At 42.6% G+C, this 18,169-nt stretch overlaps 2 protein-coding genes across 2 annotated transcripts; one reads left to right on the top strand and one right to left on the bottom strand.

Annotated features, from left to right (window-relative positions):
* Nucleotides 1-3,279: 3,279 nt before the first annotated feature.
* Nucleotides 3,280-4,979, bottom strand: LOC102711008. Its single transcript, XM_015840326.2, has one exon. The coding sequence runs from the start codon at nucleotides 4,819-4,821 to the stop codon at nucleotides 3,502-3,504; it is 1,320 nt and encodes a 439-aa protein (XP_015695812.2). The 5' UTR covers nucleotides 4,822-4,979; the 3' UTR covers nucleotides 3,280-3,501.
* Nucleotides 4,980-15,262: 10,283 nt separating this feature from the next.
* Nucleotides 15,263-15,937, top strand: LOC107304724. The gene has a single exon (XM_015840100.1). The coding sequence runs from the start codon at nucleotides 15,263-15,265 to the stop codon at nucleotides 15,935-15,937; it is 675 nt and encodes a 224-aa protein (XP_015695586.1).
* The last annotated feature ends 2,232 nt before the right edge of the window (nucleotides 15,938-18,169 follow it).

Below are 18,169 nucleotides of genomic sequence, written 5' to 3'. Positions count from 1 at the left end.
TGCCCGATTGAGATATCTTCTCACATCGCTGACCTTTGCTTAGTGACGGGGGCCCTACCCGATAGAGATGATGCTTTGAGCCCGTTAGAGATAACCGATCCCGTTCTAGCGAAGGTCCCATGACAGTATTGACTCTATTTTTGCCTGATTTAATTGACATGGCGTACGGTGGGCTCCACATATGAGGAGCTTGATTTCTATCTTTCCTTTGCTTTCTCTTCCTTCTCTTCCATGCTCCACCCTTGTGAAGAGAGGAAGACGAGAGAGAGGAGAGCATGAGAGAGAATGAAGAGAAAGAAAAAAGTGAAAAAAGAACCGAGCTACTGACATGTGGGGCTCAACATATGCCACATCAGTGAAACAGGGAAAAAATAAAGTTGATACTGCCCGAGAATCTTCATTAAACGGTTTGTGTGAGTTTAGAAGTATACATTTGTAGTTTTAGGGTTAAGTGACCTCAGACATATTTGACGTTAAGTTGAGAGACCTCCGGTAAACTTTTTCCTCAAAGCTTTCACCTAGAAAATAGGCCTATCCTAGCCAGCCTTGATGACACCAGACATGTCCGTGCCTTCTAAGGGCTCGTTTGCAGCTCATGGTTCCAACCAGTCTAATCACCGCACGTAAAACGAAGAAAGGCATTAGTACATGATTAATTGAGTGTTAGCTTTTACAAACTTGACAAATAGATTAATTTGCTTTTTAAAACAACTTTCATATAATTTCTTTTTTCAAAAAATACATCATTTAGCGGTTTGAGAAGTATGCATAAAAAAGATAGTAAAGTTTGGCTGTTATGCTTCTTGCGAATGCACCCTAAGTAACCAAAGACATCATGGTGTTTTTCATGGAAGATAGTAGAGATTTAGGACAATTGCAAATTTGCTACTAGTTTAAAACGTTATAGCAAAATTACTACTAGAAAATTGCAAAAATGTCACTAGAACTATCGTTCAAGTGGCATCCTTATAATTTAGAAAAAACCAGTGGAAAATTTGCAAAAGCCCCTAAAAAATTCACTCACAAGAAAGTAACATGTATGTACAGAGTGAGAGGAAGATAGATTGAAGTAAGAAATACAAAAGATTTTTCGATAATATATGTGATATATTTTATTATCACAAGGTTGAAGGAAATTTTATTGGTCTACGGTTTGGCTCCACATGGTAACAATCCAATTTATAATCTCTATTATAAATAGATGTGACCTTAAAATTTATGAATACATCAAATATAAATCATACTATGTAGTGAAAAATACTACTAAAGAGGCTTTGAAACAAAACTTTATGATAAAATCATATATTTTATCAAATTTATCTGTATTATAATAAATAATCAAATATATTTGTTTCATATTTTTTATTCAAGATAAATCTAGTTTAATACATATAGTTAATAAATTAACTAAAATTTATACATTAGAATAATAAATTGTACTTAAATGTATATATAATATTGTATATATACTTTTAAAAAAATAACAATTTTAATAAAATATAATCATGCTGGTTTACAATTAACATAATTCAACTTTTTTTTATCCATGTAGATCATTTTCTTAATATCAATGTTTTAGCGCTACATGTTCTCACCTTCTAAAAAAGTCCCTATATGTATTCCTTTCGGCTTCATCTAAATATGTTACTTTTAACTTCTTGGGGATAGACTAATCTTGAATATAGACAGTAAAATTAATGAGTACATCACTACTTCGGATATTCACAACAATCCTCAGCTAGTCATTCAAGGTCTAATGATAATAGCTCACTCGTGACAGTTGAATTTAGAGGTGAGCTTATTGCTAAGTTTATTTTTATATGATTTTAAGAATAGATTGCTATCCAGTGATTATATTATGATTAGAAACAATGGAGATGACAAAGAGACACTTAGAGGAGGACTTAGAGGCATGGAGGACCAGTAAGAGCAAACAACTCACGATGCAGGATTAAAAAAGTCGACTTTGAATACGTTTCAGAGTACAGGACCAGTTTAAACTAAAACGGGCATCCAAGTTGCTTACATGCTTGGTTTGGGCTATTATTTATATGGATAGAAAGTTAAGAAGATAACATTTTCAATGGTTCTAATTTTATGTCCAAATTAATTATGGTCACTTTAGGGTTTAGGTTTTGCTTAGATTAATCTGTCAAGAGCAGTTTCGCCGATCCTTTTGTTTATGATATCTCAACTTATGAATTTAATCATTCATCTGCAATTTAGTTGCAATCATTCTTGTTCATGTTGGTGTTCTTCAATTCGCAAATAGGATTTAGCTTTCTCTGCCAGGTCAACCGGGTTTCGACACGGTTGATAACTAAAGGAGGCGTGGTGGTGTGATTGCAGGACTTAAGAGCGTGTTCATCCTAAAGCCGCATCGACTTGTGTCGCGACTCCACCAAATCGATTATTTATCGGAACCTTTAGAAAGATCAGGAACCCTAGTACACATCAAAAACCATGATAGAAATATTATTATTCGTTTAAGTATTTTATGTGAAAAATATAATATAGTACATTATACTTATTACATCTTTAAAATCTAAGCCAATTCAAACTCGATTTATCATTGATGTTAGGCTGGACAATCATGCATGGCCGCTTGGGCCAATTACATATGCTTGCTGCAACATTTACTTGTTTAGGGTTGGCCAAATAGCTTGGGCTCGTGAGCTCGGCTCGACTCGACTCGAATCCTAAATGAGCCGAGCCCGAGCCTAAGTTTTAGCTCGTTGGTGAACCGAGCCGAGCCCAAGCCAGCTCGCAAGTAGCTCACGAGCTTAGTAGGCTCAGTTTAAATAGATTGATTTCTGGCCCAAACCCAATAAAGCCCATCGATTTTTGGCTCATTACTTCTAAGTTCTAGTTAGTACAAGGTAGGGAAGCACGACAAGTCCCGAGTCGCCGACACTCCCCCATCCTCTCCTGTACGCCGACCGAACCTGGTTCCCTAGCTCGAGCCTGTCCACGAGCCGAGCCGAGCCTGGTGTATAGCTTGGTTAAGTACTGAGTCGAGCCTGGTATTTGGCTCGCTTCCACCCCTATACTTGTTAGATTGCCGATTTCATTTTCATGGCTCGGTCATTCCATGTTGACACGACGCGCGAATAGAGTCCAACTAAGTCTATTATCACTATAACTCTAAAAACTATTTATATTGTATGTATTATCTAGTACGATCGGTTAAAATCTGTTTTCTAATTAACAATGTTATTTCTATCCTTCATAACAAATGTGGTGTCTGCTTTCAAAATTCTCTTAATAATATGATTGATAGATAGCTGAAACAAAATACGTTCATTATTTTTTGGCAACAGAATAATTACAACGCCATATATCCACATCATATTATTAGCAAAAATGCACCAAAATCTAATCTGACATCAAAGTGTTCCCTTGATCACTTGACTGAACTTTCAAAAAATTCTGTATCATCCTCAAGAAAAATTCCTAATGCATATGTTCTTCAGATGCACACGGACGGCGATGATGGCAGAATTAGAACGAAGAAAAACCTAACCCTAGCCTGCAATTCGATGATGACTCGGCCATTTGAGTTGCTTTACCTGCATCTACGATCTTCCCATTTCCCACCTCCTGCAGCTCCTCTTTCACACCAATGTCGTCGTTCACGTCCACCACCGTCTTCACAACATCGATGTCCGCATTCACGTCCACCATCGTCGTCTTCACATTCATGTCCACCATTTCCTTGACATCGAGGTCGGCGTTCATGTCCACAATCTCCTTCACCTCAATTTCGGTGTTCACATCCACCATCTCCTGCCTCATGTCCAACGCATCAACGAATGACGGCGCCGCCTTTGTCTCGAACTCTTTATGGTGAATCTGGTTGGGCTCATGTACCACCACCGGCATTTGGTCCGACGTGAGCTCCAGCTTGTGTTCGACGTCGTAGCCGGTGTCGAAATCAAAATGCTGCATGCCGTCGACATTGATGTCGAGGTTCGGCTTGCTACTGACATCGTCTCCGGTGGTCGAGTCATAGTAGAAGTAGTCGTAGAGCCGCTGCTGCTGTCCATGATGCTGCTCATGTTGGCTGCCATTCTGATTATGATGGCCATCGTCGCCATGTAGAATTGTGGCATCAGGTTCTTGATTGGCATAGAGCGCATCAACAACCTCCTGCTCGGCGCTGAGGAGGAGAGGCTGGTTTGACGAGGTGACATCGAGATCGGCGCACGGATCGTCCAACATGCCTGCGGGCATAATGGCGGCGACGCTGGCGGATGCGCCGGTCGCCGCCGCCTGACGGCACAGGGCGAGGTGGTGAAGAACGGTGTTGAGTTCAGCCGTTTCCGCGTCGAGCTGCCGCTCAAGGTCGGCTATCACCCGACAGCAGCCTCCGACGGGGTCGTGCGCCCGCATCTCGGCCTGGTAGATGAGCGTGCGCATGGCGTCGTCGCAGAGCTCCGGCTTGAGGTGCCGGAGCGTCTTGAGGATGTTGCTGACGCCGAAGAGGCGGTGCGCGTTGAGGAAGCGGCGCTGCTGGTCGGCGGGGAAGTAGGGCGCCATGGGGCAGTCCGGGTTGCACTTGCGCCGCTGGTACTTGCACGCCGCGCACGCCTGGTTCGTCCCACCGCCACCGCCACCGCCTCCCCCTCCGCCGCCGGTGCCACGATGCGAGGAGCTACCGCCGCCGCCGCTGCTGCCGGTCGGGTGGGCGGGCCGAGCGGCGGCGACGGGAAGCTGGCTCTGGCGTTGGTGGGAAGCGGTGGAGGTGGAGACCGGATGGTTAGGAGGGTTGTTGTTGTTGGTGGTGGTGGTGGTGATGGTGTTGGTGGTGGTGGAGGTCATGGCGGCCGCTGCGCCAACGGCGACGGGGGCTCTCCCGCCAGCTTGCCCGCGCGCGAGGTCGGAGGCGTCGGTGGAGGGGTGGCCCTGGCGTCGTCGTAGGAATAGGAGAGGCCCTGATCAGCAGCTGTCCACGCCATCCATCTCTCCCCACCACCACTCGTCTCCATCGATCGCCGATGCCTATTAAAAGAAATCATTAACTCCATTGCATGCATGCAGTTAATCTGCTGCTTACCTACCTGTGAAGCTAGAGCACGCACTGATCAGTGTATATATCCAGCATTCCAGCTTCGAGAGAGAGAGAGAGATGGGGTTGTTTGAGAGAGAGAGAGAGAGAGAGAGAGATCCCTACGTTCCATGGAGATCGGGGGACTGGTGCAACGGAGTATTGCGACGCGCCCGAGCGTTGCGGGGCATCACTCGGGAGTTTGTTGGTAGTATATATGTGGGACGGATCGAGTGAGAAGATACGTTGCTGCTTGCTAGTGTGCCACACGAGATATGAGTTTGGCTTCCACAAATTAGACTTTATAGATGTTGAGCAACAATTAGTGAGAGCGCAAGTACATACACTTGGTGCAAAGAAATTAATTATAAAGAGATAAAATTATTTTTATCAGTTTTAGGCCCCGTTTAGTTCAGGAAATTTTTTTAGATGTCATGTCGTACGTTTGACTGGATATTAGAAACAGTTTTCGGACACGAATGAAAAACGAATTTCATAGCTCCCTGAAAACCGTGAGACGAATCTTTTGAGACTAATTAATCTGTCATTAACACATGTGGTTACTTTAGTATTTATGACTAATCATATACTAATTAGTCTCAAAATATTTGTCTAACGCTTTTCTCCTTAGCTGTGCAATTAGTTTTTTGTTTCATCTACGTTAAATGCTCTATTTTTGGGTGTCTAAAGATTTGATGTGATATTTTTGGAAAAATGTTTTTAAGAACTAAACGGGCCTAAATTCTAGAATTTTGTTTCAAATTTCGGTATAAAAGTGTGTGTGGGGGGAGGAATTTTTGGAAATTTCGAACATAATTTTTATAATTCAAATGCTAATACAATCGATTCCACCAAATACAAGATTTCTGAATATATAAATGATTATTTCGAAAATTTTGGAAAACCGTTACCGGACCCACTGGCATAACCGAAATTTTTGGGACTTCCGTTCCGAAACCGCAAACCATGGTCTTTTGTACCTACTAATGGAGAATGTAGAACCCTGGGTGCCAACCGGAAGAAAAAAATATTAGGCAAATACTTTATATATAAGGATGAAATTTATATATAAAAACATAAAGCATAAAAAGTTGGTGTATATATATAGTTTCTACACATATAAAATATATACTCATGTGGGTTAATAGATTCACCCATTAGGGATGTTTTTGGCTCGTGGACGAGGAGGAGTAGATACACTGGAGCATTGGCTGGTCATATTTTTCTATTTGGTTAGAGGGGTAAATTGGACCTTTTTTCTTAGTTGAAGATATGAGATGGAAGGGATAAGATGGACCTTTTTTTTCTTAGTTGAAGATATGAGATGGAAGGGATAAGATGGAATGATGTGAGCACATCACATGTTTGGTTGTGTAGGATAGAGGTGGAATGACTAGATATAACTTCTTTTCCACAACGAGTTAGTGAGGCTATCTTTCATATCACAAATAAAATATGGTGAGGAGTATGTTTAATATATAAATAACATAAAGTAATTATACGTATATTTATAGAGGTAATATATTTAAAATAAATTTAATAAATAGAATGGATATTTCACAATTAATAAACAGAAAATAATTGTCAACAAAGGACACTATTTTAAGATGATATCCAAATTGCATCTGTTCTTTGTACATTTGAATATTTGATTCCAATAATCGCAAACTTTTCTTTCATTGCTTCCATATCATGTGTTTGTACTAATTCAGTGTTAGGCCTGGCTTTTCTTCCTTCAACTTAGGTAGTTCTGCTTCTTCAAATGCCTGTCATCAAGATTATCAGACACATTCAAGCACCAAAATTTCAGTCATTGCACGTCATGCATCCTAATAAAACAAATAACTAGACCATTTGTCAACAATGATATGTCAATCCAAATTTCGTCCACATCAACAGTGAAATTGTACTAACAGTTAACGTTGTATTTTCAGAAATTAGATTAAGACGCACTCATAGCCCTCCTCCTTGTGGGGGGGGGGGGGGCACCCAGACATATAAACATTAGGTGTATAAACTATAGGCAAATAAGTAAAGTTTATACCTACAAACTTATATATATATATATAGAAAAATTAAATCTTACTATCAGGTGTAGCTACTTCCTTTATATCACCCCTGTTGGTGTAGAGGCTGGGTTAATCTAACCTTTATCTAAAAAAATCTAACGTGTAGAAACACTTTCATGATTGTTTATGCTCCCACCCATATATATATATATATATATATATATATATATATATATATATATATAAACTTTAGGTGTATAAACATACAAACTTAAATATACACACATATAAATATTATATATAAAAAATATTATTAATATAAACTTAATATAGAAAAAATTATGCATATAAATTTATACCTGAAAACTTTATACCATAAAGTAAAAAACTTTATATCCATAAAATTAAAAAAAACCATATATAACATATATGGGCCGGCCCATTGACTGCATATAGAATAAATGGGCCGTTTTTCAGCATGGGCCAAGAGTGTTCGCTAGCAGGACTGGCCAGCACGCGCGCGCTAATTAGACTTTTCCCCCCACCTCCGCCTCCTCGATGGTGCACGCGGCCCGCTTCTTGGTGGCCTCGGCCTCGTGCTGCAAGTAGAGCCGCTCCTCCGCGCGGCAGCGCGCGAGATCGATCTCGGTGACCTTGGGCGCGCGAGGCCTTGCGAGCGGCGGTTCTCGGAGTTGCAGGCGATAGCCTCCTCCCAGTGGCGCGCTGCGCGGGATTTGGGGCCCTCGGCCCAGGGTTCGGACAATCGAAATTTCGGACGAAATTTGTTCAAACAACATTTGAATTTAAATTTAAAGATTTTGACCGAAATTTCACTGGAAAAAACAAATATGGCAAAAAACATCGAATAGCCCACCAACACATGAAAATTCAGAAAATATATAGCCCATCAATACATTATACATCAAAATTCAGCCAAATCAAATAGCCCGTTACCGCATCAAAATTCAGTAATATATAGTTCATGAACACATAAAAATCTACCACCACCTTCACCCCATGCTTGTGTCATCGTCTTCTTCGCGCTTGTTGGCTCCAGAATTAAAGGAGCAAAGCTGCATAGCATAGCAATGAACATGCAGGCCATCAAATTCTGTAGCCCATCATTTCGCTCCAATGAATATGCAGGCCTGGTTAAATGGACTGGCTTATCAACATGAGCCTCGCCTCTCACGGCCATTATATTGGTTGGAATTGGAATGCATGTTTAATCCTACAGATTTTCTCCATATAAAAAATCATACAAACAGTTCAATTTCAGCAGGAACATAGATAGATAATTTATAGTGCTCGCAAATAAAAAGGTGCTGCATTATCCTTAGAAAGAAGACAAAATGTGAGAAAAAAAAGTTAATTACCTCCTAGTGGCTGGTGGTGCAGGAGGCCGAGCGTGCAGAGGGTGGGAGAGGCAGAGGGCCGACGGCAGCTAGGGGAGGCCGAGCGCCGGCGTCACAGCGGTCGGAGGGTAGGGAAACAACGGGATGGCGGCTGGGGCCTTAGGGAGGCTGGCGGCGACGCGCGGCGGGCGCCGGCGCCGGCAGCGGGTGAACGGGCGTGGCCAAGAATGCGACGCAAGAGGAAAGGAGACGTGATTTTTTTATTCGCAGGGATTTTTCAGAGCTTCTAGGGTTTCCTCCCTAAAATCGGGTGATTTTTTTTAACCGAAATATTTGACCGGAGTTACTTACTATTGAGACACACTGAAACGGCCGAAATTTCGGAAATTTCTTTCGGAATTTTGAGCCCTGCCTCGGCCTCGCACCAGTGCTCGTCCTCCTTGGCACGCTCCACGCGCTCATGGCGGTCAGACTCCTCAGCAGAGGAGGAAGCCAGCGCTGCTGCCAGCCGCTTTGTGCCGATGGGAGGAGAAGAGTGGTGCGTTGTGAGATGTCCTCACCTCCTCCTCTCCCCTTGTGCGTGCGTCCTATACGACTTGGGATGGACCTATCCAACTAAATTTGGGGAATCAGTCCATCTATTCTCTGAAGAAAATATTTTTTATTAAGTACAATTCAATCCATCTAGTCCATAAACCAAACACTAGCAAAAATAAGATGGTTCCGACCTAACCCATCGTATTATTGCAACCAAACACATCCTTAAAGATTAAAGTTATTCAATACTTCAGAAAATTTGGTCCTTTAGTTATTTTTTTGAATACCATAAAATTTCTCTCGTAGGGTCACTAGCTAAAGGAGAAGTTGTACACTCTAATTGCTTTGTTGAACGTAAGTATAAGAGACACTACAACAAATATAGCCTTCCATTCCTCATGGCATCAAAGTTGGTCATCATTATAACTTTATATTTGATGACGTTACTTATGGGGTGATTTGACTTAGTGACAAAAATTAGTTGTTCATCACTAAGAATAACTATAAATCGTCGTAAACTAGACCAATGGAATATTATAACGATAATTATTTTGTCATACAGACAAATTAACGAACGTCATAAATTCATGACAATATTGGTTCGTCATATGTTTTTTTATTTTCTTTTTACACTAGCATCCATGTTTTGAAGTTAAATTGCCAATTGCAGCAGCTCGACCGTAAATTACCATTAACAAGAGCTGCGCTTGTTCAATTATCGTATAAGCCTTGGCCTGTTCAACTGCGATAGCCCAATAAGTGAAAAATAAAAATGTGCATAGCCAAAACTTGAACCCACTACCTATGGGATCAGCCCAACATGCTTGTACCACTAGGTTAGCCACTTGTTCATGTTCAATTATATTGTTGTCAAGCTGTAAATGGGTCTTATTTCTGTTCAACTATAGCAGCCAAAAAGTGGATTTGCACCCAGACCTATTAGCTTACACCCACGCGCTTGTACCACTAGGCTAGCTAGTTATTCCTTGCCTACGTGCAGTTTTTATTGTAATAGCTATCTATAGTCATCGCAAAAACCAAATCTAATAGACACCTAGCAGCACCAACACAGCCGAGCAACACTCGTTTCAGGCCGTTCCAAGCCGCCGCCGCCACCACGCACACGGCGCATCAACCGACGCCGGAGCAGTACCACCACCACGCTGGTCCACGAAGGGCCGGGCCTATGGTCGTTGGCCTTACCTCGGCGCCCCCAAGCGTGTGCCGATGCTAGGATCTCTTCGTCGTGAGAGAGAGGGTGAGGGTAGGGGGTGCAATTTCTCCCACGGGCCTAGGGACCCACCCCTACGAGGGTGGGGCAAATTTTGTACCTGCAGGGAATCGAGTCAGGGGCCCCGATTTTGGGCGGGGGTGGGCACGGGGCGGGGGTGGGCACGGGGAGGGAGTATACCCACTGGCCCCGAGGGAGGACTATTAGAATTAGTGTATAGTAAATTTAGGCCCGTCTATTAAAGCCCATTTCACCCAACATATATAAATGAAGAGAAACCCTAGGCTTGCCCTCCTCTCTCTCTCCAGCTCTCCCTCTCCTCCCATTTGTGTGGCAACTGGTGGGCGTGGCGAGCAGTGGCATGGTGCGGGGATCTGGCGACAGCGCTGCGGTAGGCCGGTGACGCCAGGGCAAGGGCGCGGCGAGCCGGCGACATTGTTGCGGCAAGCCGACAAAGCCAGGGCCAGGGCGCAACGAGCCGCCGCCGATGGTGCAGCAGCAAGCCGAAGACGCTAGGTAGAGGGCACGATGGGCCGTGGAAGGCCCCGGTCGGGTCCTCGGTCGGGGTTGGGTCCCTGACGGAGTTGGGCCAGGGCGCAATCCTTCCCCGAAAGAGCTATCAAGGCTGGGTTGGGTTTTGGAATCGAAGTCGGGGCCAGGGCCGTTGCAGGCAAACCCGCCCCTGCCCCGCCCGTTGCAATCCCTAGGTGAGGGCATAATCGTGTTGAAGAGCTGGAAGCAACAACCAAAATAGAAGTGGAAAAACTGCTGTTGTAGCTGTTGAAGAGCCAGAAGCTGAACTTGAGCCAGAGAAACAAGGTGCAGCAGATCTTAAAGAGACATTTGATTATCAACAAGTTGAGTTGGATTCCTTGAAGAAGGTAGAAGAATAAGAAGAAGGAAGGAGGAAACAACTGGAAGAGATTGAAAGCTTAAAAAAGTTATCAGATGAGACTAATACTCTTCTTCGTTGTTTGATTGGCCTGAATACTACAATTGCTCCATCTCATAAGGTTTGCCATCTTTATGTTGTCTTTCTCATTCAAGATACAATATGGTTGTATTCTTTTGGTTGCTATGATTTTGGACATAGTGTGATTTAGACATGTCATTCATGGTGGATCGGACTAGTGTTGATGTTGTTAATGTGAGATGGTTGCAAGCTTCTGGTGTTGTGATTTTGATAGATTCAAACATGTCATTCTTGGTGAACTGGGCTTGTGAGCTATTGTAATTTTAGATATATGACATAGCTGAATATGTAAACCTAAGTTGAATGTAAGCTTTTGCTGTTGTGATTTTGGATATATGTAACTGATTATGTAAACTAGTGGACACATATTAATGTGGTCGAATGTCTATGTGATATGTATTTACGTATGGCTGGATTTCAGTGTTAATTGGGCCACCTCTTTTCAATACATTGGATTTTAATTGGGTTACATTGGATGCTATATAAGCTCGATTTTATTGGATGTGATATGGGTTATATATATGTATTGGTTGGGCTTATATCAATTGTCTATGTATTTATATACATTTCATATGGGTGTGTCTCTTTTTATATAATAATCCAAATGAATATAATAAAAAATAGGTTGAAACTATTGTAAATCGTCACTTCTTAGATGGGCCATACCTAATTGGGCCTAGCCCATTAACATGTTTCTCACTCATGGGCTTTGGCAAGCCACAAAAAATTATGACGAATGAAACCGTCAAAACTTGTCATGTCATGTTTTTATGACATTTTTTGTCGTGCATAGTCATCAAAGCTCTTTAAGTTATGACTTTTGACATGCTTTTTAATGACGAAAACTAACGTCATAAACCTAAGAGAAACCTAATGACGATAGAAAAATTGTCACTAGATTATTTTCGTAATACAATATGATTAGAGACGCATGATAGGTGATGAACCAATTAATTTTGATGGATGACGTGAAGTTATATCTCTTAAAACCTGACATAAATTTCATGTTTTATGACGTAAATTGCACGTCATTTTTCATCAAATTTCTTGTTGTTTATTAATAATTAAAAAATAATTTATATAAACTTTTAAATACATATTCCTAGTGACAAAAAAGAAGTCTGAAAAATAAAGTACAATTAAAAAAATCGTCAAACTCAACTATAGTTTTAGAATTTAAACTATTGCTTATAAATGCAAACATAAGCCGGAAAAACGCGACACCGTAGCGTTTGGCTTAATCACTTCGTTGCAGCTTGGTTGTCCGAAGTTTTGTACCATACCGCCCGTTTACGCTGCTTTCGACGGGTTCATATAGGTCTCTACACGCTTTTGTTCCGTCGAGCGATGACGACATGCACCAGCGCCGGCGGGTCCGATGCACGTTTCCTTATACTAAGGACGGAACTGTGTGCTGTACCGAGCTCTACTTTTAATTTCTGTTGAGCAAACTGGAAATCGCTTTTTCGGACCTGAGGTCAAGGGGCGTTTCTTTCCAATAAAGATGAGCAAGGCGTTTCTTTCCAATAAAGATGAGCAAACTGAAAAACGCTTTTTCGGACCTGACTATAGCGTGCATCCGTTTGTCCTAACTAGTTATCCTGCCAAAAATAGCAATAGCAACATGTGTCTTCATTCTTTCCACAACACCGCTATTTTTCTACACCTCTATTTTTGGTTTACGCTGATTATAAGCTAAAATTTAAATTTTTAATCTTAAATTTAGAGTTAATTTTATGATTTTTTACCATCGTGTTTTATTTTCAGCCTTGTTTTTAGATAGCTAAAAACATGTATATAAAAGTTTTGTTTATAAATTATTTTTCGTTTGTAAATATATCATTTGTTTTTTCTCAAACTATGAAAAGATGACCCCGGCTGCTTTGAGTGTTGCTAGCTGCTGGCACGTAGATATTTTTATTCGGAAAACTACCAAAAATATCACGTCAAATATTACATCAATACATTATCAAACTCCAAAAAAACACTTTCATTTTTGTGTAAAGTTACTTCTAAATTATTTTCAGTACAATGAAGAGTTGTTTTAATTTTTTTGTTCAGTTACTTCTATAATTTGTCTAAATTAGTTTTAATATGGAAATTTAACTTTTATTTCATGTTAAGTTTTTATCAACTAATTATAATATAACAAATAGTTATTTTTTCCTTTCATCTTAAGTTTCTTCCATAATACATAAAAAAGTTACTTTTATTTGCTAAACTACTTCAACTTTTCTTTCATGTTAAGTTTTTTTATCAACTAATTGTAATATAAAAAATTGTTATTTTTTCCTTCCGTCTTAAGTTTCTTCCATAATACATCAAAAAGTTACTTTTATTTGCTAAACTACTTCTAATACATCAAATAGATATTTTTATTTGCTACACTACTTCTAATAAATCAAACATTTATTTTTATTTCAGTGTTAAGTTACTTCTATAATTTTTGAAATTACTTCTAATACAATAAAGAGTTACTTTTTCTGTTTGTTAATTTACTTTTATAATTTGTCAGAACTACAGTTAGGAACTTAAAACATCTGTGGTGTTTAAATATATTTAATATTGGACTCATTTTATTGCATATTTTGAGTACAGTGGTATAAGTAGATCTACAAAATAACATATGTATGATCTGACTTTGAGGAGCACAATGGATCCTCAGGTTCGAGTCTATGCTAAGTGTAAATCCTGCCATAAAACTATCTCCTCATTCATTTGGTGGTACTAGACATTTGCTTAGGCATATTAAATATTGGAAAACAAGAAGGGTTGGGTCTAATGGCATGTGTCAGTCCATTCTTAGGTTTAATGTAGATGGCTGTGTTTATCGCTAGGAATATATATTCCTGAGCTTGCTAGAATACAGCTGTGAAAGTTCATTGCTATAGAAGATCTTCCAACTTGTTTTCCTAAATTTGCTGCTTTTGAGAAGTATATTAAGCTAGTTCAAAACCCTAGGTTTGTTGTTGTGTCTAGGTAAAACTACCACCAGAGACCTCCATAAGTATTTTAATAATCATCATGTTATGCTTGTTTAGAAGTTAAAATATGTTAGCTTGGTTGCTTTGATATCTAATATATGGTCACAGGTAATGCTAAGGAAGACTATTTGGCATACGTTTGATTATTTGTGTTATTCAAGAAATTTATAGAAATATATGAAAATATAATTTATATTAAAATGTATTAAGCAATAAATCAATTACAACAAAATAAATGATAATTATGTAGATATTTTAATAATACGAATGGTCGAATGTGTACCAAAAATTCAATGATGTCATCTGTACATGTTCATAACCTGAGTCTGCCTAGCATGAATGCAATTTAACCTAAGAGGAGTCTAGCTCCTCCTCGATAGATCCGCCCATGAACAGGCTGAGTTAAATCGTTGTTAACAGGTTGGAGAATCTTCTCGCTAGTTGCTCCATGTAAAGTTGCAGTTGATTAATTACGCTAAACACGGTCGAAATAAACAATTAGATCAACCCTACTTGCATCAATTTGCACATGCTTAGTACTACTGCTTAAGGCAAGTAACAGTATAGACGATTGTTGTCTATTTGACACAAACAGACAGCTAAATAGACAGCTTGTACATGATTTGTCTATTTATTTATCTGCAAAACATTTAATTTATCATTTAAAACGTATATCAAGGTAATCAATAGTACTAGCGAATAGACGAGACGTAACGTGCAATAGTACTAACGGTGTCGGTTTGGCATTGGAGTACGCACCCCTACCATCTCTTTCTATAGAGACATTGTGATCGTCTATTAGATGGAAAGAGTTTTTTTTACAAATTCCATTACATACAAACCGTTTAAATACGGGCGTCGTACATGCCCTGGCAACCCACTGCTTTCAGTACTCGCAGAGAAAGAGAGCACGTGTCTCTCGACGTTTCGCGCGCGCCTATGCACTGCACTCTTGGTCTCGATCTTTTATTTCTTTATTGGACACCGATAAGAAGTAGCTTGACTCGCTTACGTACAAATATATATACAGATGTCTCGAGGAGCTAAGCTGCAGAGCAACCAAGAGAGACAAGACTGGGTCAGTGAGAGTGTGAGACGGGTAGATCAGTAGATCCTAGCTAGATCGATGGCGGTGGAGTCGTCTTGGTGGCCGCTGTCGCCTTGGCTCAGCCCCGCCGCGGCGTGGCTCGTCCTATTCAGCGCGGTGGTCGGTGCTGTCGTCCTGATGTCGTCCCGGGGGCACAGTGCGCCGCCGCCGTCGACCGGGCGCCGCAGCCTCACCCGCAGCGCGTCGTCCATGGTGCTAGAGCGGCTCAGCTCCTTCTCTGTCTTCTCCGTCGTCCTCCCGGTCTCCGGCGTGCGAGGGGACGTGGACAGCATCACCGCAAGTCCACCGAGCGAGACCATGTTGACGCCGGCGGCGGCTGAGCACGCCGCAGCGTCGGCGACACGGGGTGCAGAGGCGGCGGAGGAGAGCCCCTTGGCCGACGAGGCGCACCCAGACCCAGTGGTGGTCAGTCCTTCGCAGCCGCCACAAGCAGCCGCCCTTGCCGGCGAGGCGGCTTCTTCGGAGGAGGAGGAGAGGCCGAGCAAGAGGAAGGAGCTGGCGGCGAATGCCACCGTCGTCAAGCGGCGCGGGCGCGCGTTCGCGGAGGAGGTAGAAGGGAAGGCGGAGGTGAACGCGCGGGCGGAGAGGTTTATCCGGCAGTTCCGGGAGGATCTCAGGCTGCAGCGCCTCATGTCCGTCCTCAACCGCACCCACACACTCAACGGCGGCGGCGGCGGTTCACCCGCACCGTAGATCGTTTGTTCTGTTTAGTTCAGACTGAACCATCCACGCACGAAGGATGCAAAAAGCACGCACAGTTTTGGGATTTGCAGGATTGTGCTTCGCATATGCACCGTCGGCTACAGTTTTGGCCCATAAGGCCTACTCTGAAGTTTTATATATGAAAAGTTTTCAGATGAAATGCTTCCAGATGAATGTTTTTGAATGAAAGTTTTGCAGATAAAAATTTTCAAAACATGCATGCACTAAACGCGCATATGCGTCAATTAGCGATCATTTACAAAGGGTGGTTTCGTATTATTTGTGATGGACATTTGGCAAACTTGATGGGCATGTGTTTGCGCCTAACTCAGTGGCGGAGCTAGAAAATTAGTTCATTGGGTGTCACCGGCGTCATAATACACTAATCTTACTTAATTTTTATTATGAACTTAGTTGGCTAAACAATATAACAATGGATTTCGTCGGAGGCCATCGGAGTCGGGTGACCTCGTCCATTGTACTGTAGCTATGCCCCTATGGCTAACGTGGGTTAGATTGCGACATCAATGGTTGTTTGGTCTATGTGTAGGTGATCATATGTTAAACTTATTTCTTTTCAATCGATTCAGGTGGGGATCCTATCCCCTCCCCGAGGTGATTTCTTCAAAAAAGAAAGTGTAGGTGAGGAAAGATAATCTTGGATTCTTAGTGAATGGCGAGTGCTGGAACTACGCTCAAAGAAGAGCAAAGGTCTGGAGCGATCAGAATGTCACGTGACAAGGTGAGACGCACATCAGGTTCTGCTAAACTTAAGGAGGAGTTAAGATCTGAAGAGTTCCAGAATATCGAGTGACAATCAAGGTGGCACATGGTGGATGGATACGGTGAGAAGAGGAATTCGCAACGATCTTCAGATGAAGCACCAGTGTATTGCATAGCTTCTGCAAATAATTGGTTGACCGTAGCTAGCATGCAATCGTACGCTACGAGCTACAGTAGCTAGCTAGCTTTCTGTCTGTGGAGGCAACCGAGGCCGAAGGCGGCAGGCCGGGCAGCTAGGCCCACGTGCGCAGGCATGCGCGTGCGAGGAAGCAAGCAGGTCGGCCGGGCCCATACGCGAGCCCTGGACGCAGGCGCCGGCTTTCCGGGCGAGCGTGGGCCGGCCCAGATGGCCAGGAGGCAGGCCGTCGGGCGGTGAAGCTTCCGGGCGCAGGAGCACGTGCGCGCGACCCACGTGCGGGTACGGCGAGCAGGCGGACGGGCCCAGAAGCGCGCGTCCGCACGGTCGAGGGCTGGAGCTTCGGATCCGGCGACCGGTGACGTGGCGCTTGCTTATTGGACCGAACAATAGCAGCGACCAAGTTGGCTGGTCCTATGTGGCTTAACGTGAGGCCGCTGATCTCAGATCTAAGACCAATCTTAATGTATAGTTTTATGATATAGTTGTCAAGACTGTAAACTAGATAACCGAGCCAGATGAGTTTTATGAGAATGTAACTCCTTTCTCATCTCATAAAACTCTCTCATTTAATGACTCTGTTAAGTCAGCAATTTTATTGATGTGGGCATGTGGCACTAGGGATGGCAACGGGGACCCGCGACCCGAGACCCGATGGGTATTCACTCCATTAGGGTACGAGTATGGGGTAAATGCATCACCCGTGGGTAAGTAAACGGGTAAATACCTTCACCCATCGGGTATGCGGGTATGAGAACGTTCCTGGGATACCCATACCCATTTACCCACGGGTAATAAATACCCGGAAGCCCAAATGTCATTTCTGGCCCAATATGAAATTAAGCCAGCCCAATAAACCAAAAACCCTAGGTATTTAAGCCTCAACCATCCCTCACTTGTTCACTTTTTCCCATCTGTTGTTCTCCCCCTAGGTCCTAGCGGTGGCGGCTGGCAGGCCATGCTCGTCGACGACTCAACGCGAGGCAATCAAGCGACTGCATAGCCGCGCCCCACGCCGCACGCCGCTGCTCTCGCCGGCCGGCCGGCGCACGTCATCTCCTCTCTACCTAAGCCGTAACTTCTTCCTCCTCCCCACTCCCTTTACTCTATACTTCCAGCTGCCATATCAGGTTCAGTGCAAACACCAGCAGCCATGTCAAGAACAGCAGAAGCGCAACCCAGTGTCGACGGACGGTGTCATTTTCTTTCTCTTATCCTTCTCTATTACAGTTTACATTGCCCGATTCACTAACTGCAGCAACCGTGGCCGTCCCATTTCAAAGGGACATCGAAGTCGAGCTCGC

The sequence above is a fragment of the Oryza brachyantha genome, chromosome 8 (assembly GCF_000231095.2).
Source record: "Oryza brachyantha chromosome 8, ObraRS2, whole genome shotgun sequence".
Classification (NCBI taxonomy): domain Eukaryota; kingdom Viridiplantae; phylum Streptophyta; class Magnoliopsida; order Poales; family Poaceae; genus Oryza; species Oryza brachyantha.
Note: the sequence above shows the minus strand (reverse complement) of the source record. Positions and strands in the feature narration are given on the sequence as shown.